Source organism: Hordeum vulgare, chromosome 5H (assembly GCF_904849725.1).
Source record: "Hordeum vulgare subsp. vulgare chromosome 5H, MorexV3_pseudomolecules_assembly, whole genome shotgun sequence".
NCBI classification, from domain to species: Eukaryota; Viridiplantae; Streptophyta; class Magnoliopsida; order Poales; family Poaceae; genus Hordeum; species Hordeum vulgare.
In genome coordinates this window covers 585,999,585-586,022,391 of record NC_058522.1, presented here as the reverse complement: position 1 = coordinate 586,022,391, position 22,807 = coordinate 585,999,585, and the positions used below count along the sequence as shown (strand labels likewise).

The 22,807-nt window shown below is 41.0% G+C and overlaps 2 protein-coding genes across 2 annotated transcripts; both read right to left on the bottom strand.

Moving 5' to 3' along the window:
• Positions 1-12,977: 12,977 nt before the first annotated feature.
• Positions 12,978-13,662, bottom strand: LOC123399701 (membrane protein PM19L-like). Its single transcript, XM_045094093.1, has one exon. The coding sequence runs from the start codon at positions 13,581-13,583 to the stop codon at positions 13,035-13,037; it is 549 nt and encodes a 182-aa protein (XP_044950028.1). The 5' UTR covers positions 13,584-13,662; the 3' UTR covers positions 12,978-13,034.
• Positions 13,663-18,234: 4,572 nt separating this feature from the next.
• On the bottom strand, positions 18,235-19,211 carry LOC123399700 (membrane protein PM19L-like). The gene has a single exon (XM_045094092.1). It carries the CDS (start codon positions 19,064-19,066, stop codon positions 18,521-18,523), a length of 546 nt encoding a protein of 181 aa, XP_044950027.1. The 5' UTR covers positions 19,067-19,211; the 3' UTR covers positions 18,235-18,520.
• Positions 19,212-22,807: the final 3,596 nt, after the last annotated feature.

Below are 22,807 nucleotides of genomic sequence, written 5' to 3'. Positions count from 1 at the left end.
GAGACGACTTTTCCACGGCAGCCCGACCACATACCTCCACGGTTTTTCCTCTAGATCGCGTTTCTGCGGAGCTCGGGCGGAGCCCTGCTGAGACAAGGTCATCACCAACCTCCGGAGCGCCGTCACGCTGCCGGAGAACTCTTCTACCTCTCCGCCTCTCTTGCTGGATCAAGAAGGCCGAGATCATCGTCGAGCTGTACGTGTGCTGAACGCGGAGGTGCCGTCCGTTCGGTACTAGATCGTGGGACTGATCGCGGGATTGTTCGCGGGGCGGATCGAGGGACGTGAGGACGTTCCACTACATCAACCGCGTTCACTAACGCTTCTGCTGTATGATCTACAAGGGTACGTAGATCACTCATCCCCTCTCGTAGATGGACATCACCATGATAGGTCTTCGTGCGCGTAGGAAAAATTTTGTTTCCCATGCGACGTTCCTCAACAGTGGCATCATGAGCTAGGTTCATGCGTAGATGTCTTCTCGAGTAGAACACAAAAGTTTTTGTGGGCGGTGATGTGCGTTTTGCTGCCCTCCTTAGTCTTTTCTTGATTCCGCGGTATTGTTGGATTGAAGCGGCTTGGACCGACATTACTCGTACGCTTACGAGAGACTGGTTTCATCGTTACGAGTAACCCCCTTTGCTCAAAGATGACTGGCAAGTGTCGGTTTCTCCAACTTTAGTTGAATCGGATTTGACCGAGGAGGTCCTTGGATGAGGTTAAATAGCAACTCATATATCTCCGTTGTGGTGTTTGCGTAAGTAAGATGCGATCCTACTAGATACCCATGGTCACCACGTAAAACATGCAAACAACAAAATTAGAGGACGTCTAACTTGTTTTTGCAGGGTATGATTGTGATGTGATATGGCCAACGATGTGATGTGATATATTGGATGTATGAGATGATCATGTTGTAATAGAAATATCGACTTGCACGTCGATGGTACGGCAACCGGCAGGAGCCATAGGGTTGTCTTTATAACTAACGTTTGTGCTTGCAGATGTGTTTACTATTTTGCTAGGATGTAGCTTTAGTAGTAATAGCATGAGTAGCACGACAACCCCGATGGCGACACGTTGATGGAGATCATGATGATGGAGATCACGGTGTGACGCCGGTGACAAGAAGATCGTGCCGGTGCTTTGGTGATGGAGATCAAGAAGCACGTGATGATGGCCATATCATGTCACTTATGACTGCATGTGATGTTAATCCTTTTATGCACCTTATTTTTCTTAGAACGACGGTAGCATTATGAGGTGATCTCTCATTAAAATTTCAAGACGAAATTGTGTTCTCCCCGACTGTGCACCGTTGCTACAGTTCGTCGTTTCGAGACACCACGTGATGATCGGGTGTGATAGACTCAACGTTCACATACAACGGGTGCAAAACAGTTGCGCACGCGGAACACTCGGGTTAAGCTTGACGAGCCTAGCATGTGCAGACATGGCCTCGGAACACATGAGACCGAAAGGTCGAGCATGAATCGTATAGTTGATATGATTAGCATAGAGATGCTTACCACTGAAACTATTCTCGACTCACGTGATGATCGGACTTGAGATAGTGGATTTGGATCATGTACCACTCAAATGACTAGAGAGATGTACTTTTTGAGTGGGAGTTCTTAAGTAATATGATTAATTGAACTAATTGTCATGAACATAGTCTAATGGTCTTTGCGAATTACGATGTAGCTTGCACTATAGCTCTACTGTTTTTACATGTTCCTAGAGAAAATTTAGTTGAAAATTGATAGTAGCAAAACTTTGCAGACTGGGTCTGTAAAACCGAGGATTGTCCTCGTTGCTGCGCAGAAGGATTATGTCCTTAATGCACCACTCGGTGTGCTGCACCTCGAGCGTCGTCTGTGGATGCTATGAACATCCGACATACACGTTTCTGATGACTACACGATAGTTCAGTGCAAAATACTTAATGGCTTAGAAGCAAGGCGCCGAAAACGTTGTAAAACGTCATGGAACATAAGTGATGTTCTAAAGAGATGAAATTGTGATTTCATGCTTGTGCCCTTGTTAAGAGGTACGAGACCTCCGACAAGATTCTTTGTCCACAAAGTAAAGGAGAAAGGCTCAATCGTTGAGCGTGTGCTCAGATTGTCTGAGTACGACAATCGCTTGAATCAAGTGAGAGTTAATCTTCCAGATGAGATAGTGATAGTTCTCCAAAGTCACTGCCACCAAGCTGTGAGAGCTTCGTGATGAACTATAACATATCAAGGATACATACAATAATCCTTGAGCGATTCGCGATGTTTGACACTGCGAAAGTAGAAATCAAGAAGGAGCATCAATAGTTGATGGTTTGTAAAACCACTAAGTTTCAAGAAAGGCAAGGGCTAGAAGGGATACTTCGTGAAACGGCAAAACAGTTGCTGCACTAATGAAGAGACCCAATATTAAACCCAAACCCGAGACTAAGTGCTTCTGTAATGAGGGGAACAATCACTGAGGCGGAGCAACTCAAGATACTTGGTAGATAAGAAGGCTGGCAAAAGTCGAAAGAAGTGTATTTGATATACATGATGTTGATGTGTACTTTACTAGTACTCCTAGCAGCATGAGGGTATTGGATACCGGTTCGGTTGCTAAGTGATTAGTAACACGAAATGAAAGCTACGGCATAAACGGAGACTAGCTAAAGGCGAGGTGACGATACGTGTTGGAAGTGTTTCCAAGGTTGATATGATCAAACGTCGCACGCTCCCTCTACCATCGGGATTGGTGTTAAACCTAAATAATTGTTATTTGGTGCTTGCGTTAAGCATGAACATGATTGGATCGTGTTTATTGCAATACGATTATTCATTTAAGGAGAATAATGGTTACTCTATTTTCTTGAATAATCACCTTCAATGGTTTATTGAATCTCGATCGTAGTGTTACACATGTTCATAATATTGGTGCCAAAAAGATACGAGTTAATGATGATAGTACCACTTACATGTGGCACTGCCGCTTGAGTCATGTTAGTATAAATTGCATGAAGAGGCTCCATGCTGATGGATCTTTGTACTCACCTGATTTCGAATCACTAGTGACATGCAAACCATACCACATGAGCAAGGCCTTGTTTTCATTGAGATGAAATTAAGATAGTAACTTGTTGGAAGTGATACATTTTGATGTATGCAGTCCAATGGGTACTGAGGCACGCAGTGGATATTATTATGTTCTTACTTCACTGATGATTTGAGTAGATACGGGAGTATTTACTTAATGAATCACAAGTCTGAAATGTTGAAAAGTTCAAATCCGTTTCAGAGTGAAGTTCGTCGTAACAAGAGGATAAACTGTCTACGATATGATCATAGAAATGAATATCTGAGTTACGAGTTTTGGTACGCAGTTAAGACAATGTGGAAATTGTTTCGCAGTTCATGCCACCTGGAACATCATAGTGTGATGATGTGTCTGAACGTCATAGCCACGCACTATTTGGTATGGTGCATACTATGATGTCTCTTATCGAATTACCACTATCGTTTATGGGTTATGCATTAGAGACAACCGCACTCACTTTAAATAGGGCACCGCATATTTCCGTTGAGATGACACAGTATAGACTGAGGTTTAGAGAAATCTAAACTGTCGTTTCTTGAAAGTTTGGGGTTTCGACACTTGTGTGAAAAAGTTTCAGTCTGATAAGCTCGAACCCAAAGCGGATAAATGCTTCTTCATAGGGTATCCAAAACAGTTGGGTACATCTCCTATCTCAGATCCGAAAGCAAAGTGTTTGTTTCTAGAAACGGATCCTTTCTCGAGGAAAGGTTTCTCTCTAAAGAATTGAGTGGGAGGGTAGTAGAACTTGATGAGGTTATTGAACCATCACTTCAACCAGTGTGTAGCAGGGCGCAGGAAGTTGTTCATGTGGCGCCTACACCAATTGAAGTGGAAGCTGATGATGATGATCATTGAGCTTCGAATCAAGTTACTACAAACCTCGTAGGTCGACAAGGTCGCGTACTGCTGCAGAGTAGTATGGTAACCCTGTCTTAGAGGTCATGTTGTTGAGCAACAGTGAACCTACGAGTTATGGAGAAAGCGATGGTGGGCCCAGATTCCGACAAATGGCTGGAAGCCATGAAATCCGAGAGAGGATCCATGTGTGAAAACAAAGTGTAGACTTTGGTAGAACTACTTGATGGTCATAGGACTATTGAGTAAAAATGGATCTTTAAAAGAAGACAGACGATGATGGTGATAAGTCACTATTAAGAAAAGCTCGACTTGTCGCAAAGATGTTTTCGATAAGATCAAACAGTTGACTATGATGAGACTTTCTCACTCGTAGAGATGCTAAAAGTCTGTTAGAATTATGTTAGTTGTTGATGCATTATTTATGAAATATTGCACGTAGGATGTCAAAACATTGTTTTCTCGACGGTTTCCTTGAGCAAACATTGTATGTGATACAACCAGAAGGTTTTGTCGATCCTAAAGATACTAGCAAGTATGCAAGCTCCAGTGATCCTTCAATGGACTGGTGCAAGCATCTCGGAGTTGGAATATACACTTTGATGAGATGATCAAAGATTTTGGGTTTGTACAAGGTTTATGAGAAACTTGTATTTCCAAAGAAGTGAGTGGGAGCACTATAGAATTTCTGATAGGTATATGTGGTTGACATATTGTGGATCAGAAGTAATGTAGAATTTCTGTAAAGCATACAAGGTTGTTTGAAAGAAGTTTTCAAAGGAGTACCTGGATTACGCTACTTGAACGTTGAGCATCAAGGATCTATGGAGATAGATCGAAAGCGCTTAATAGAAGTTTCAACAAGATGCATGCCTTGACAAGTTTTCGAAAGAGTTCAAAATAGACCAGCAAAGAAGGAGTTCTTGGTTGCGTTGTGAGGTGTGAATTTGAGTAAGACTCAAAACCCGACCACGGCAGAATAAAGAGAATAGACGAAGGTCGTCTTCTATGCCTTAGCCATAGAATCTAAAGTATGCCATGATGTGTACCGCACCTGAAGTGTGCCTTGACTCAAAGTATGTTGAGAGGTACAGAGAGTGATCCATGATTGAATCACTAGCAGCGGTCGAAATTTATCCTTAGTAACTAATGGACTAAGGAATTTTTCTCGATTATGGAGGTGGTTAAAGAGTTTGTCGTAAAGGGTTACGTCAATGCAAGCTTTGACACTAATCCGGATAACTATGAGTAGTGAAACGGATTCGTATAGTAGAGTAGATATTTGGAGCATTTCCGAATAGCACGTAGTAGCAGCATCTATAAGATGACATAAAGATTTGTAAAGAACGCACGAATCTGAAAGTTTCAGAACCGTTGACTAAAACCTCTCTCACGAGCAAGACGTGATCATACCCCATAACTATATGGGTGTTGGATTCGTTGGAATCACATGGTGATGTGAACTAGATTATTGACTCTAGTGCAAGTGGGAGACTGTTGGAAATATGCCCTAGAGGCAATAATAAATTAGTTATTATTATATTTCTTAGTTCATGATAATCGTTTATTATCCATGCTATAATTGTGTTGATTGGAAACACAATACTTGTGTGGATACATAGACAAAACACTGTCCCTAGTAAGCCTCTAGTTGACTAGCTCGTTGATCAAAGATGGTCAAGGTTTCCTGGCCATAGGCAAGTGTTGTCACTTGATAACGGGATCACATCATTAGGAGAATCATGTGATGGACTAGACCCAAACTAATAGACGTAGCATGTTGATCGTGTCATTTTGTTGCTACTGTTTTCTGCGTGTCAAGTATTTGTTCCTATGACCATGAGATCATATAACTCACGGACACCGGAGGAATGCTTTGTGTGTATCAAACGTCGCAACGTAACTGGGTGACTATAAAGATGCTCTACAGGTATCTCCGAAGGTGTTCGTTGAGTTAGTATAGATCGAGACTGGGATTTGTCACTCCGTGTGACGGAGAGGTATCTCGGGGCCCACTCGGTAATACAACATCACACACAAGCCTTGCAAGCAATGTAACTTAATGTAAGTTGCGGGATCTTGTATTACGGAACGAGTAAAGAGACTTGCCGGTAAACGAGATTGAAATAGGTATGCGGATACTAACGATCGAATCTCGGGCAAGTAACATACCGAAGGACAAAGGGAATGACATACGGGATTATATGAATCCTTGGCACTGAGGTTCAAACGATAAGATCTTCGTAGAATATGTAGGATCCAATATGGGCATCCAGGTCCCGCTATTGGATATTGACCGAGGAGTCTCTCGGGTCATGTCTACATAGTTCTCGAACCCGCAGGGTCTGCACACTTAAGGTTCGACGTTGTTTTATGCGTATTTGAGTTATATGGTTGGTTACCGAATGTTGTTCGGAGTCCCGGATGAGATCACGGAAGTCACGAGGGTTTCCGGAATGGTCCGGAAACGAAGATTGATATATAGGATGACCTCATTTGGTTACCGGAAGGTTTTCGTGCATTACCGGAAAAGTTTCGGGCTCATTGGTAGTGTACCGGGAGTGCCGGGAGGGGTGCCGGGGACCATCGGGAGGGGTGTCACGCCCCAAGGGGTCTCATGGGCTATGGGAAGAGATAAACCAGCCCCTAGTGGGCTGGAATAAGTTCCCACTAAGGCCCATAAGGTTTGAGAAGGAAAAAACACAAGGTGGAAAGAGTTTCCAAGTGGGAAGGTGGAATCCTACTCCAAGTAGGATTGGAGTAGGACTCCTCCACCTCCAATTTCGGCCAAACCTTTAGGTTTTGAGGCTGCCTCCTCCCCTCCCTCCCACCTATATATACGGAGGTTTTAGGGCTGATTTGAGACGACTTTTCCACGGCAGCCCGACCACATACCTCCACGGTTTTTCCTCTAGATCGCGTTTCTGCGGAGCTCGGGCGGAGCCCTGCTGAGACAAGGTCATCACCAACCTCCGGAGCGCCGTCACGCTGCCGGAGAACTCTTCTACCTCTCCGCCTCTCTTGCTGGATCAAGAAGGCCGAGATCATCGTCGAGCTGTACGTGTGCTGAACGCGGAGGTGCCGTCCGTTCGGTGCTAGATCGTGGGACTGATCGCGGGATTGTTCGCGGGGCGGATCGAGGGACGTGAGGACGTTCCACTACATCAACCGCGTTCACTAACGCTTCTGCTGTATGATCTACAAGGGTACGTAGATCACTCATCCCCTCTCGTAGATGGACATCACCATGATAGGTCTTCGTGCGCGTAGGAAAATTTTTGTTTCCCATGCGACGTTCCTCAACAACCCACTCCTTTGTCAACAAATTCATAGCTGAATTGGAAGTGACCAAGGCAAAAAGATCAATATCACATGTAAGACCGGTGCAATCTACTTCTAGAAGATGGGTTCCGCCGCATGCGGGATGGACCAAGATGAATGTCGATGGCACAGTCTGCAACCCCCCCCCCCATAGGCGTTGTTAGCGCGGTATGCCGGGATGATCAAGGCATCTACCTAGGTTCATCGGCTATTGTTTTCCATGGATTAACTGACCCTCATATCCTGGAAACATTAGCATGTCGTGAAGCACAGTCTTTGGAAAGGGATCTACTCCTGCAGAAGGTAGCAATAGCGTCTGATTGCCTAGATGCGGTAAAAGACATCAACTCAGGATCTTGTGGTGTTACTGCCCCAATCATCAAGGAAATCAAGGACGGGAACAATGATTTCCAAGCCATATCATTTGCTCATGAAGTTAGATTATCCAATATGGAAGCTCATAACTTAGCTAAACATGCTTTGCATCTCGGGGAGGGACGCCATGTGTGGCTCCTCCAACCCTTTGATACTTATTTTATCCCTGTAACTCGTATTAGTGATCAATAAAGCAAGTGTTTTACCCCTAAAAAAAACCCCACCAAGCCACTCATTCACTCTCGTACACCAACTTTGTTTTGTTCTTTTATTTCGTCGCTTCAGTTCGGTTTGTTTCTTTTTATTTTTTTCTTTTCTTTTTGTATTTTTTTTGTTTCCTTTGGTGGGTGATTTCAAAAAGAATCTGGATTTTAACTAAAAAACCTGATAAACTTTTATACATTATTTCAACTTTTTTCAATTTCAATTAACTATTTTCAATTTGATGAGCCTATTTTCAAAATCATTGACCATTTTAAAAAAAATATGAACATTTTCAGTTTGCTGAACTTCTTTTCAAATATGATGAACTTTTTCTAAATTGATAGACATTTTTACAAGCTTGTGAATTTTGTTTTTATAAATCCATGAACATTTTTTATTTCTTTGCGAATTATTTCTTTTTTTTTGTAATTTTGCCACATGCGGTCGAGCAAACCAGGAAAACAAATGTGAATCTGCCTAGCTTCCCTGGGAACTCCTATCTGCCTCGCATTGCGGGAAATTGCTGCCAATTCGCAGCTGGGCCGGACCTGTTAACCAGCTCGTTTTTCATCTTCTCTTTTTTCCACTTTTTTGCTTTTTATTTACTTCTTTTCCTTTTTTTCTTCTCTTTTTTTTGTGTCTCTCTTTCTCTTTTTCAAAAAAGGAAAATGTTTTGATTTTTTTTGAATTTCTGAAACTTAAACATCTTTTGTATTTACGAACAAAAATTATAATTCGAAATCTTTTTGAATTTCCGAACAATTATAAAAAAATTAAAAATATATGAACAATCCTTGAAACTATGATTTTTTATAAAATAGGTAGATTTTTTGAAATTCTGATACTTTTTTAGAGCGCAATTAGTTCTTCAAAACACAGATGATTTAGCTATTTAATACTCAAATTTATAAAATAGGAATATTTGTTTAATATTTTATAAATTTTTGAAATACACAAACATTTTTGGAAAACATAAAAAAATTCTTAGTCTATGAAGAAATTTGGAAAAACGATCATTTTAAGAACTTAGAAAAATAATTTAAAGAGCAATTTTTGAAGTTTTGAAACAATTTATGAAGTGGGAACATTTTTTAAATTACTGTACAATTTTTAAAACAGGAACATTTTTTTAACTGAAGTACATGTTTTGAAAAGGAGAACGTTTTTCAAATCTCTGAACATTTTAAAAAGATGAACATTTTTAGAATTGTTGAAAAAAATATAACGAGCTTTAAATTTGTGAAGAAATTACTAAAAAAGTGAAACATGTTTTGTAAAACAGATACATTTAAAAAAATGAAAACAAGAACATTTTTTGAAAATTGGAAGAATTTACGAAAAAAGAAACATTTTTTGAAAAATTGCCAGTTTTTTAATACAAGAACAAATTTTGGAACACGAATATTTTTGAAAATATGAACACATTTTGAAAGCAAGAGCATTTTTTAGAATTCCTGATTAATTTTTGAAGCAAATATAAATTGTGAATACAATAACATTTGGGGACTACTACGCATCCACCGGCTGATGTATGTTATACGTCCGCCACCTTTATGGCCGTTGGATCTATGCGTGGACAGCTTCCGATCGATGTCCTGTCACATCCCGTTTGTCCCTTCCTTACTCACTAATTCCCGCAACAACGGTTTTGTTGCAGAAACATTTATAGCAGAGACTGTGCTGCAGATTTCCGCAACAACGGTTTTGTCACAGAAACATTTATAACAGAGATTGTGTTACAGATTCCCGCAACAATGACTTTCTTGCATAAACATTTATAACAAAGATTGTGTTGTAGAAAAAAAAATTAAGAACAACAGCGATTATTACAACAAGAGCTTTATTTCAGGAACACATCGCCAATTATTGCAACAAGAGTTTAGCTTCAGAAACATTGGTAAAGTTGAAAAACATCTATGCGTATAATCCCTCTTTACAGTAAAAGGAGGGTGTGTCAGATCTCGCTTGCAGCATCCCCGCCGTGCATTGCTTTGCCCGTTGCGAAAAGCAGAGCAGTCCAACAAATCGTTGTAAGCTCGAGGAATCAATCGGTCAAACTGCACAATATAAGTAGACCATAGATTACAACTAGTTCAGATGAGAGTAATCAAGGAAGATATGCAGCAGGGAACCACAACTTGAGCAGATCAGGGCGAAATTCGGCATGGGGAGGCCCCAGATCTCACCTATTTCTCAGATCCTCGATGTTATGCTCGCTCACCGGCGCTCCGAACATGGCCGGCGTGATGCCCCAGCCGGCTGCACAAACATGCACATCAGTAGTGAAGCGCCAGAGTCCTTGTGGCAGGGACTGGGTGAGAGAAAGATGATGGAAGAAGGAAAGCACGGGTGGGGATAAGAAAAAGAACGGAGCTGTGTGGAAGGTCCATACAGGACACGCGTCCCGCGCTAGAGGCGACGGATGTCCAGAATTGAACCGGACGGTAGAAGGGGATCTTTTTCCATAACATTTTATGAAATTGAATAAAAATATAAAATGTCAAACAAAATAGGAAAAGTAAAAATGAAAAAAAAGTGAAGGAAAAAATGAAAACGAGAACAATAACATTTTACTGGAAAAAGAAGTTTTTTTTAAATCACGAACTTTTTTTTAAAACCCGAACATCTATTGAAGTTAAGAATCTTTTGGAAAACGATAATCATTTGAAATTTAGAAAGTTTTTGTAAAATTAAGAACTTTTTTTTAATTTCAAAAATAATTTTTAAACATGAACTTAGTTAAAAATAAAATAAACATAGAAAAAAATAATAAAAAAATAAACCGAGAAACATAAACAGGAAAATAAAAAAGAAAAAAATGAAAATGTTGGTTGAGGGAACCTTGTAGAAGGTTTCCAAAAATGGTGGCAACCGAAACTGCGCTGGCCCAAGTCTTCTTCGCAGGGGGTGGGGGGGTTGCGAAATACTTCCTTTGTTCCTGAATAGAAGTCTTTCTAAAGGATTCACCAAGGACTACATTCGGTTGTATATACACATATTTTAGAACGTTAATTCATCAATTTTGCTCCGTACATAGACTCTAGTGAAATCTCTGGAAAAACTTATATTTAGGAGCACAAGGAGTAGGGTTTTCCAGCTACGACGACTTGACGACGCTTCGCACAGGAGGGGTGAACGAGCGATGACGTCGGTTCATTGACAGTGCTAAGTAGGCTTCTAGTTTTGGAAACGTTCTAGGGTCCAAGTCAGTTTTAATCCGTTTTGGAAACCTTCTAAGGTTTTGTAAACCGGTTTTTTTCTTGGTTTTCCATTTCTTTCTTTTTCTTTTTCGGTTTTCTGATTCTTTTTATCTTTCTGTTTTTTTGTTTCGGAATTTAAAATATGTTCATGACTACAAAATTTGTTCTTATATTCAAAAAATGTTCACGATTACAAATTTTTACTTAATTTCAATAAATGGTTCATGTTTTTTTACTTATTATGTTACTTTTTTATTTGCTCTCATTTTCATTTTATTTTTCCTTGTCATTTTTTTTGTCTTTCTATTTATTTCCCTTTTGAGTTTTCTCTCTATTCCATTCCTTTTTTGTTTCAGAAAAGAGGAAAGAATAACAAAAAATATCCTCTTTTTCGAACGATTTCAATTTTTTCAAAAAGTGTCCGTATTTAAAAAAAATCAGTAATTTCAGAAAATTTCTCTTTTTTAGTGTTTTGTTTCAAAATTGCAAGAAATGTTCACGTTTCCAAAAATGCTCTCAATTTTGTTCACAAATTCAGAAAAGGTTCCTGTTTTTTTAAAAATATGTTCACAATTCAAAAAATGTTCATGCTTTCAAAATTTGTTCAAAATTCGAAAAATGTTCACGGTTCCAATTGTTTTTCGGAATATGACCAAAATTTCCTTTTTCAAGTTTTGTTCGTAAATTAGTAAAACGTTTGTAGTTATACTTTTTTGTTCCAAATTTCACAAAATGTTCCATTTTTCCAAATATTTGTTAAAAATTCTAAAAATGTTTGCGACTTCAAAATTTATTCAGAATTTCATAATGTGTTCACGTTTAAAAAATATATTCTTGTTGTTGAATATGTGTTCAGAAATTCGGAAGTTTCAAATGTTGTTCACATTCCCTCAATTTTTTTTTCGTATTTCCCAAAATGTATTCACTTTTCCAAAACCTACATGCTACAGTATGAATACAAAAAATAATATTCAAGAGGAATATCCTGCAATAGTAATTTCAATAAAGTATGGATGTACTCCCTTCGTCCTAAAATAAGTGACTTAAAAAAGACTTACCTTTGTACTGAAGTTTGAGTAATTTTTGAGTCACTTATTTTAGAATGAAGAAAGTATTATTTTTCAAAGTAGCTACTTACTCTGGTAACGAGCAGCACTTTTTTTTTTGCGAAAACCTCACCAAGCTTTATTTAATCTGTCGTAACATTTACAAGGATAAAGATTAAACAGGGAAGGCCTAACCAAACAAAGATTAAACAGGGAAGGCCTAACCAAACAGGACGGCCAACCCCGAGTAAAAGTGCGTGCTTAGCGAGATTGTGAGCCTCGCAATTCGAGCTCCTAAACTTAATCTTAGCGAGATTGTGAGCCTCGCAATTCGAGCTCCTAAACTTATGGACAAAATCTCGCTCCCAATTCGAGCTCCTAAACTTATGGACAAAATGATAGGAAGAGGCTTGGAGGACTTGAGACGCCGGAGCTGCACACCAAGCCGGTCGGGCCGTGGGTGGGTGCGCGCACTGGAGGGCACGAAGTTATGTTTGCTACTAGTACTATTATTAGTAGTACTTGGAAGAGAAAAGAGTTGATACTACTACTAACACACATGCATGGCCGCACACAAACTGACCCGTGCACACATTGCCGGCAGCAGCCGGAGATGACAACATTGCAAAGCATTCCATGGACACAACTTAATAAGCAATTAAATTAAACCAGGAATACGTACCAAAAACAACACACCCACTAAGTAAGGTACAACATGTAGTACATGTCTGCAAGCATGCACACACACCACCACCACTGCCAGTCCACGACCGTACCTAACCTACTGTACTGTATTTATTATCCGAGCCCTCCACCATGCCGAGATCCAACACCGGCGCCTTAATTAGACCCATGCCCTTGTTGTGCGGGTCGCCGGCGCCGGCGCCGGCGCCATACGCGTGCTCCGCCGGATATCCACCACCAGCATGGTTGCCAAACTAAATTAGACCCTGGCGACGCCGCCGGTGGCCATGCCCTTGTTGTGCGGGTCGCCGGCGCCATATCCGCCGTGCTCCGCCGGATACCCACCACCGCCAGCATGGTCACCGAACTGGTTCCCGAAGAGCCCGGAGTGGAGAGCAAGCACGTAGAGCAGCTGCGTGAAGGCGAGGATGATGACGAACGCCTCCAGCACGCGGAGCCGCCACCCGCGGTAGCCGCCGATGTGGATCTCCTTGCACGCCAGCCCGAACGCCAATGCGGTGATGGCCCAGGCCACCAGCGAAGAGGACGCGGAGGTGGCGAGGCTGTCGCCGCGCCAGGTGCGGACGTGGTGCACGCCGGCGAGCTTGGACGCGGCGCCGACGACGCCGGCCAGGATGGCGAAGACGAGGAAGTAGAAGGTGGCGCCGTTGCCGCCGACGCCGGGGCGGTTGGTGAGGCCGTTGATGAAGTGGTTGAGGTTCCAGCTCGCGAACCCGATGACGATGATGTACATGATGAGGTTCAGCACCAGCAGCGGCGCCACCATGTTGCGACCGACGCCCGCCATTGCTGCTGCCCAGCTTCTTTCCTCTTCTTCTCGGTCGAGGTCGAGATGGGGATGGAGCTGCGTGTCTCACTGGATTGGATTTGGTCGATTGATGAGATTGGATTTGGTGCAAGCAAGAATCGAATCGAATGATGATTTCTGGATGAGGTGGTGGAGTGGGATGAATATATGGAGAGGTGTGTAGTAGGGATTGAGGTGTGGGACACGTGTGATGCGCCGCTTGTAGGTGCTGCGACGCGTGCCTGCTTCTACACGGAGAAGCTGCTTGGAGTTGGCAGCGTACGGGTGGTTCCGCTTGGCAATGCGTTTCCTGACCACTACTCCAGTAGAAAGTAGAAGTAGACGGGTGTGGGTCCTCGTTGGTACGCTTTGCTTCCGTGTCAAAGCTCTTCTTCAAGACATCTAAAACAAAAGCTATTCTTCAAGGCTACTTCTCTAGGAGTATCTTACCATCAACCATAATAACTACAATAAGATAAAAAAAAATTACATTAAACAATGAAAATGATAAATCTCAAACCTATGGATTTTAAGCATGCCAATCCCAACGGTTTTAATGACAAGTGTAGTTCACGCGAGCTTGGCAAATATAACAATTTTTTTATAATAAAATAAACTGGAACAAAATTATTATGTTTTAACAACTAAATTGCCGCCTCAATGAAAATATAACATTTTTTTATAATTTAACTTGTCATGAGAAAACGTTCGATGACATGTTTAAAATCCGACCGTTTAGGATTTATCGGGATACTAAAACAAAACAGGTAACGCAAGAGTAGTGGCGTTTATTTGACCAAAATAGATACTATGTGCTATCTGCACAAACAGTTTGTCATTGCATGATTGAATACGAATGCAAATGTCATTCCTAAATATTTTGAATGTGCCTGCCGCAAATGAGGTTAAGAGCATTTATAGCCGAACCCCTCAACGCTTGGACAAGTCGTCCGGTTACAAAATTTCGATCTAGACGGACATCTTAAACCGGCCTCAAACGTTCGGGCTCACCGACACCCTCATTTTCAGCCCAAATATGGAGGAGCCTGGGTGCGCTCGGGCACGCCAGCCACATCAGACCCGACAACCCGACCCTACCTCAAATTGCACTAAATCCCTCAAACCCTTCCTCCTCCTCCCGCCGCTCACCAACATTTCCCGCGCTCGACCCCTCGCCTTCCAACACCCTTGCTCTCCATCCTCACCACCCCGCCGCTGTGATGTCTTCCATCCCGTCCCCGACCGCCGCGACGAAGACGCAGTCCGCCTCGTCCGTCGGCAACCCTTCCTCCGCTTCGTCTTGCAAGCCGGAGAACATCGCCGTAAGTTGCGCCGCCGCCGACAGCGACAGAAGGAGTTGGCTGCATAGGTACATACGGGCTTCGTCGACCAGATGTCTCCTCTGACACGTCAGGCTCCCCTCACCCCATCCATGCAAGCGCCGGCGGGGATTGTGTCGTTCGACACCGTCGAGACCAAGGAGGAGGAGGATGAGACGGCCGGCTGGACCCTTCCGGAGAGCTTTCCGATCATGCAGCAGCCGTCGGTCCATGAGTGTGAGTCCCTGCAACTCGTTCAGGAGCGGGTGAGCACGGTCAACCCCACCACCCGGATTGCACTCAACATGTTCGACAAAATGTCTCAACAACACCGGATACGTTTGCTCCTGTCCGATCTAATGATTAATGTTTCGCATAGTTCACTAGTTTGCACAAGATTATTGGTTGCAAACCATGAACCTCTAGGAGACATACTTGGCAAGTATGATCAATGAGAATGAAGATCCGGTCCATGTAGAATATGAAATGGAGGAGACGGGCGCTTTTGTGATTGGGGCAACATCTGTTCCCAATCCTACCAAGAAGAAGGAGAAGGGCAAGACGATGAAGGCAAGAGGGCTTGCTTTCTCAAGATATGAGGATATTTTGTTGGTCAAATCTTGATTGAACACAACATCGGATCCAATAAGTGGCACAGAGCAAAAAGGGGAGCGCGTATTGGAGAAGATTTTGAAGGACCATCATGAAAGAAAGGAGTATGTGGAGCTGCATCCTATCATGAGCACCCGCAAGGCTATTGATAAAATTAGTTCATTTACTTGGCATTTACAGCTGGTTGTTTTTTTGGTTGGTTTTAAGAATGACATATTTGATGTCAATGGTTTCTCAAATAAAGAGTTTGGTGTGGTTTCTACAATTATATCTAAAGCTGATGGTTTTGTGTGGCAATTAGTTGTTGTGTATGGTTCTTCTTACCATGAGTTCAAAATGGATTTTATTGTTGAATTGGATGACATTTTAGATGATGCATCTTATCCCATTCTAATATGTGGTGATTTAAATTTGGTGGTGGTGGTGGGGGGGTGAGTTGGTAATGTGGCAACCACCCGGTAATGTAGAAACTAGTGTGGGTACATATTTGAAATACTAGAAAATTTTACCAGAACAAATTGAGCTAGTTATCAGTTACAGAAGATACAAAAACAAATTGTAGCAGAGTCACCCATGATGTATAGCAACAGAAGTTTAGAAAATGAATTTTCATAGATAAAACAGTGGCAGCGCCTGTCCGTGATCCCCATGTACCTCCGACCCACCACCTCAAAATCGTGCCCCGTTCTACAACCCTCCCCGCATTTTTTTGAAATAAAACTTCTACTTTATTAATTAAAAATAATAGTTACATCGTCCAAAGAAAATATACAATATCATTCATTGGCTCCTCAAACCAATCTCTAGTGGGTGAAAATTTCGCTATCCTGGCAATTTCATGAGCCACCTTATTGGCTTTCCTATTACAACGTTGAAAGCTAATTTGAGGAAAATCACAAGTCAAAATATAGCAGTCATCAAAAACTGTCGTGCCGGTCCTGCCCATTGTCCTCCATTATTCATTGTATCAATCACTTTCATATTGTCCGAGTTTACTATCACGTGATTGCAATCCGCCTTTTGTGCAAGCAATAGTCCAAACTTTAGAGCCAAAGATTCGACTATTAAGACATCAGTACACCAATCGATTCTCCAGTATCCACCAACGATGAAATTTCCGTTATCATCTCTAATAACCGCCCCAGCCGTCCCTTGGAGGAAGTCGTGATCAAAAGAGGCATCAATGTTCATCTTCACAAAACCCCTACGAGTGATAGTCCATCCCCCAATAAGCCCAATCTTATTGGTTGCTTTGGGAGAATATGCATTGACGAAATTTGTCGTTATGGCCGGAGCTTTCATTGAAGTTTGATTTGCATCTTGGATCTTTCCTTCATAAACCAGTTTTCGGCTGTCCCACCACAAATACCAAGCTGTTATAGTGATCAACTCACGTGCATTCTGGATGCCCAGAATAGTTAGTTCCTGATCTTGCATAAGAAGTAAGAGCATTCCGGATGCCCAGAATAGTTAGTTCCTGATCTTGCATAAGAAGAGCTTCCATTGAAGTTTGATTTGCATCTTGGATCTTTCCTTCATAAACCAGTTTTCGGCTGTCCCACCACAAATACCAAGCTGTTATAGTGATCAACTCACGTGCATTCTGGATGCCCAGAACAGTTAGTTCCTGATCTTGCATAAGAAGTAAGAGCATTCTGGATGCCCAGAATAGTTAGTTCCTGATCTTGCATAAGAAGTAAGAATTCTAGAACCGTCTCTTCCGCCCTATCAACACCACATGCTCTATTGATGACATCATACATGCCTGATTTTTTTTCAAACTTCTTTCGCCTTCTCGCACGAAACAGAATATGTTTTGTATTTTCCGGACCTTTTGAGCATGATGGATAGATTGGTAAAATTTTCATGTGTCTATTAGCCAGTGTCACTCAGCATGGTAGGGTTCCCATGCAGTGTATGCCATGTGGTCTTTAAAATTCCTAAACAAAATTATAAAGGAAACATTGACGCGATGTTACAATTTTGATGGGGTGACGAGGACAATCAGAAAAGAATGACGCGATGTTACAATTCTGATGGGGTGACGAGGACAATAAAAAAGAATGCATTACAATTCTGATGGGGTGACGAGGACAATAAAAAAGAATGCATTGAATGGTCTGGTGGGAGATGTGTGTCCCAAAAGAACAAAGAAGGATGAGTTTCAGAAATATACATTATTTCAACCTTGCATTATTAGCAAAACAAGCGTGGTGTCTCATTGACAACCCTGACTCCTTATGTGCTGTTATCTTGAGAGCAAAATATTTTTAGGATAGCGATTTAACGAGTGCAACTTAAAAAAAGATTCTTTGCTTGGATTGATCCAGTCACAAACTCATGGGATGAAGATTTGGTGAAACAATCGTAAAGGGTACTTGCAATTCCATTGCCCATGAATAACATGACGGATTTTTATTGCTTGGAGCTATAATTAAGAGTTATAAATAATTGAAGATATAAAAATGGAACGTTCACTGCTCGTTCGGCTTATTTGAAAGAATGGAACCAGCAAAATTATTTGAAAGAATGGAACCAACAACATGGAGAAAAAATACAACATGCAAATGGAATAGATAGAACTTGACATAGAAAATCTAACATAACTTGTGAAGATTCATGTCGATCCATGCGTGTAGCCGACATGTATCTCGAGAAAGATTTGGAAATTAAGGAACACGACCTGCAAAGAATGGTTAGGTAAGAACACGGCGCACCACTTAGATTTTCCATTCATTTATAAAACACTAACAAGAACCAGCCGGTAGTACAACATGCATGTACGTGCGTATGTAATACCAGGTCCCCCTAAAAAAAGAAGGGAACCATGAGTAGTACATGCGTACTATGCTCACACACATACCCCACTGCCATGCCATGGATCGACGATGCATACAACCTACTCTTCTGCTCTCTAACCGTACGTGACACAACTAACACAAATACGTACTAGTACAGTACAACTTATTATCCACCCGTCGCTTGCCACGGCCAAGTCTATCCTATTTAGACCCTTGCGACGCCGCCGGTGTCCATGCCCTTGTTGTGGTGGTCACCGACGCCGGCGCCGTAAGCGTGCTCCGCCGGATACCCACCATTGTTATTACCAAACTGGTTTCCGAAGAGCCCAGAGTGGAGAGCAAGCACGTACAGGAGCTGCGTGAAGGCGAGGATGATGACGAACGCCTCCAGCACCCTGAGGCGCCACCCCCGGTACCCGCCGACGTGGATCTCCTTGCACGCCAGCCCGAAGGCCAAGGCGGTAATCGCCCAGGCCACCAGCGAAGAAGAGGCGGAGGTGGCGAGGCTGTCCCCACGCCAGGTACGGACGTGGTGCACTCCGGCGAGCTTGGATGCCGCGCCGACGACCCCGGCAAGGATGGCGAAGACGAGGAAGTAGAAGGTGGCGCCGTTGCCGCCTACGCCGGGGCGGTTGGTGATGCCGTTGATGAAGTGGTTGAGGTTCCAGCTCGCGAACCCGATGACGATGATGTACATGATGAGGTTCAGCACCAGCAACGGCGCCACCATGTTGCGACCGACGCCCGCCATTGATGGAGCTCTGCTACTGCTACCTTCTTCGTCTTGGTCAGATGGAGATGGAGATGGAGATTGGCGCTGGTCGAGTGATGCTTAGCTACGTGCTGGGATTGGGTTGGTTGCAAGGAAGAGTCAGTCGAATGGAAGACGATGATTTCTGGATGAGGTTTGTGCTCTGGTGGGATAAATATATAGTATATGTGGAGAGGTGTGCATGAGGGTTGGGACACGCGTTATGCGCCGCTTACGGGTGGTGCGACGCGTGGCGCACAGGGGCTTTACACGCCACGGTAGCAAGCTTGTTTCTAGTCCTGGCCACTAGAAACATATAGAAATACACTAGATGTTTTTAAATATAAATCTTTTAAGCGATTTCACTAGATGTCTACATACAAAGCAAAATGATTGAATATACACTCTAAAGTATGTCTATATACATCCATATGTAGTTCACTAGTGAAATCTCTACAAAGACTTATATTTAAAAACGGAGGGAGTACATGACATGATAAGTAATGATCAATAGTCTTTAGAAATTGCCATCTAGAATACCAATTCATCGGTGTTGGAAGCTGGACAAACATCATGCAGTAAAAGGAAGAAGAAAGTTGCAAAAGTGGTCAAGCCTAGATGTCCGGCATTCACACATTTTGAACACGTTTTGTTTTGTCAAAGTTGGTGCAACACTAGTATGGATCCCATTTGTGAAACCGACCAAAAGGACAAGAAATATTAGAAGAAGAAAAATGAAAAATTTACCATGAACAAAGGCACTATCTCAAATTCAAACGCAATATGTCAAGGACGTTAAGAAGGAGGAGAGCTACAATATATTAATTGATGTGCAATGGAAGGAGATGGAGTTCGACGGGGAGTTGTTAATGTTGGACAAGAACAAAGTTGAATTTCGAGAGGCAAGAGAAGGCTGCCAAATGGAAGCTTGAGCAAAGGATGACAATTAATCCATGGTCTTGAACTCGAGAAAGAGAGGTTGCGGCTTGCAGGAGAGACAGAGGAGTCGAGGATCATGTTGCAGTACATCATCCTCTTGGATCACGAAGGGAAGAAGTGGTTGCTCCACGTGAAGAAGAGGATCAATGGCCGCAAGGAGTGAAATCATTCATTCATTCATGTATCGCTTATCTATGCATGAACTATTGAATTTATTTTGCCATGTAGTGAACTTATTCGGGCTATACAATCTTTGTATTGTTGAATGTATGATGAATTTGCATTGTATGATAATCGTGCATAATTTGGGTATTAGATTTTGGGGAGTGTGGTTGTGAAGTGGACCAAATGGGGATATTTCCGATGCTGTCTGCAGGCGTATAGGGGTTGGATTAGCTATTTGTGGTTGTAGATGCTCTTACCCTACCTATTTTCATATCATTATTTATGTTCAAAATGATTAATAATGTTTCAATTAAAACTAAAACATTTGGCGATGTTAATAACTTGTTTGAGTCTTTGTCATAATGCAAATCCACTTATGGGTTCGGTACCCATGGATCAAGGTCACTTCTTGGGAAAAGGGCAAAGGGACTTTCTCCAATACAATCCGGATCACAAAGGGTGTTCAACACCTTTTCTGACGCTGTTAGTGAGGAGGTATCGTGACACTATTCATTAGGTTAGTGTTCTTATTTCGATTTTTTTTCTTGTTTTTACTTAGTTTCCAGGTTTGTGTTCCAATAATTACCCGAAAAAGTTATCATGACAAGGAAACTTGGAGACTTTGTTGCTCCTAACACAAATATTGTCATAACAAGTATACCATCTCCTGTGCACAACTTCTTTGAACTCTTCTCACTCTAAAAAAACAAGTTCTAAAAACACATCACTATGAGGTTGTAGTGTCCCATAAATCAAATGGAGTGGAACATGATTAGAAAATTCTCTATTCAACCACATTACTGTAGGGGGGAAGCTAGATTCCCACTCACAGGATACTAGAAGTCTAGAACCCTATCTAATTTCTAAAAGGTACAGTCGTCCATGTTGTGTGCCAAAGTATGTAGTCTATATTGGACCTGCACCTCACTCCAACCATTTATATTAATGATTAAATAAAACATGTGTCTGGACAAAATAATGAGTTATTTTCACTAGCTATTAGAAATTGCTCAAATATTATCAAATTCATCTAGACATTTGTCCTTAACATTTCCTTGAGTGGACCAACGAATAAATAGTTCCCACTTAAATAAGAAAACATTATCCTCCAACTGCATACTAATATAGTGTTTTCCCGCGTAAGACCGATTACCAAATGTTTATTAGCCTCCACCTCCAACAAAAAGGTGACGAGACGTTCCTACAGGTCCAAATGCTGCCAATGGAAATCTCAAATCTGATTGGACAAGCCTATTTGAGTTCAAAAATTCCCCCATTTTATCTAATTTTGGGGGGTTTTAATTTTCACTTTTATATTAATAATTATCTGTAAATTTAGTGGTAGAGAAATCCGGGAGCAACCAGTCCATGGTTTTCCTAATAAACGTGAAATGTTCTACCATTATTTTCTAAATGATGACACGCTAATGTTAAACTTATTGTCGGCGAAAATATACATAAAAATAATCTGTAATTATCATTATTATGATACAAGATAATTAATTTGGACAAAATATTCAATATGTTGATAACAAAATTGTAGCCTTTATTAATGCTACTTCTATAGCGTTACATTTTGTAAAGGATGGAATAGTATATATAGTTAGATTATGGTAGAATTATAATATTCACGATATTTGTTTTAACAAAGTACTAATCATATATACTATATTTTTTTTTGAAAGATAGATGTGGACCATGTTAATAGTTTTCTCAAGAAAATTCTAATAATGATTTTGACTAAAAGATATGGAGATAAATTTAATGTCGCATCGCTCAATCCTCCAAATGCTAGAGGAATATTAATGTGCATATTTTAATTTATTTCTATGAGAAAATAATATTAACCATGTATGTAACTCGGGATCTTTATTTATAATTTAGTTTATAAAATATTGTTTCAAACATTTTGAAATCTAAGAAATTTTAAAATAAATATGTTTTTTATAACAAACTTTTATATACTTAATTCAATTATTTTAATCATACTAAAATATTAAAGATTTTAATTTAATTTTCATAGTTTATCACATAAAAAACATTACATATTAATTATATTATAGTTTGTTATCTACTGTAATGTGTGTCCCTAAATAAATTATTTTGGATAAATGCAAAGGGTGTGTTGTAATAAATTTTAGCTTTGAATTATTCATTGGAATGACATACATATATATTCAGGTGTATGTGGCATGCATGTGTTCATGTATGTTTTAATATTCTCAAATATTATGCAGAGATCTCTAAGCTGTATTGTCTAACTAATATCTTAATAATGTTTCTAGGCTATTAGTAGGTAAGCATCATATTTATAGCACCTCCTAGACTATAATTAACCGATTGCAATATGTTCCGTTGTGCTTTTTAGTGAACTTGCATGAGTTAATGCTAAATACAAAATACCGCTCACTCAATGTTGCATGCATGTAAAAAATATGCTTGTCTAGATGTTTTGGTTCATCTTGTGTATACAGAGCACTACTCTTAGTTTCTAAAATATGATATTTTGGACGAAATTAAACATGAAGATATAATTAACATATATTTCAGTCCAGCTTGCACGACATCTATCAATGAGAGGTTAATATGCTAACTAAACTCAATATTGTGTAGCAGATTCACCATCACCTATGAGAC

Excerpts from the sequence above, each read along its gene's own strand:
- LOC123399701 (XM_045094093.1), bottom strand. The coding sequence starts at position 13,583 with ATGGCGGGCGTCGGTCGCAACATGGTGGCGCCGCTGCTGGTGCTGAAC.
- LOC123399700 (XM_045094092.1), bottom strand. The coding sequence starts at position 19,066 with ATGGCGGGCGTCGGTCGCAACATGGTGGCGCCGTTGCTGGTGCTGAAC.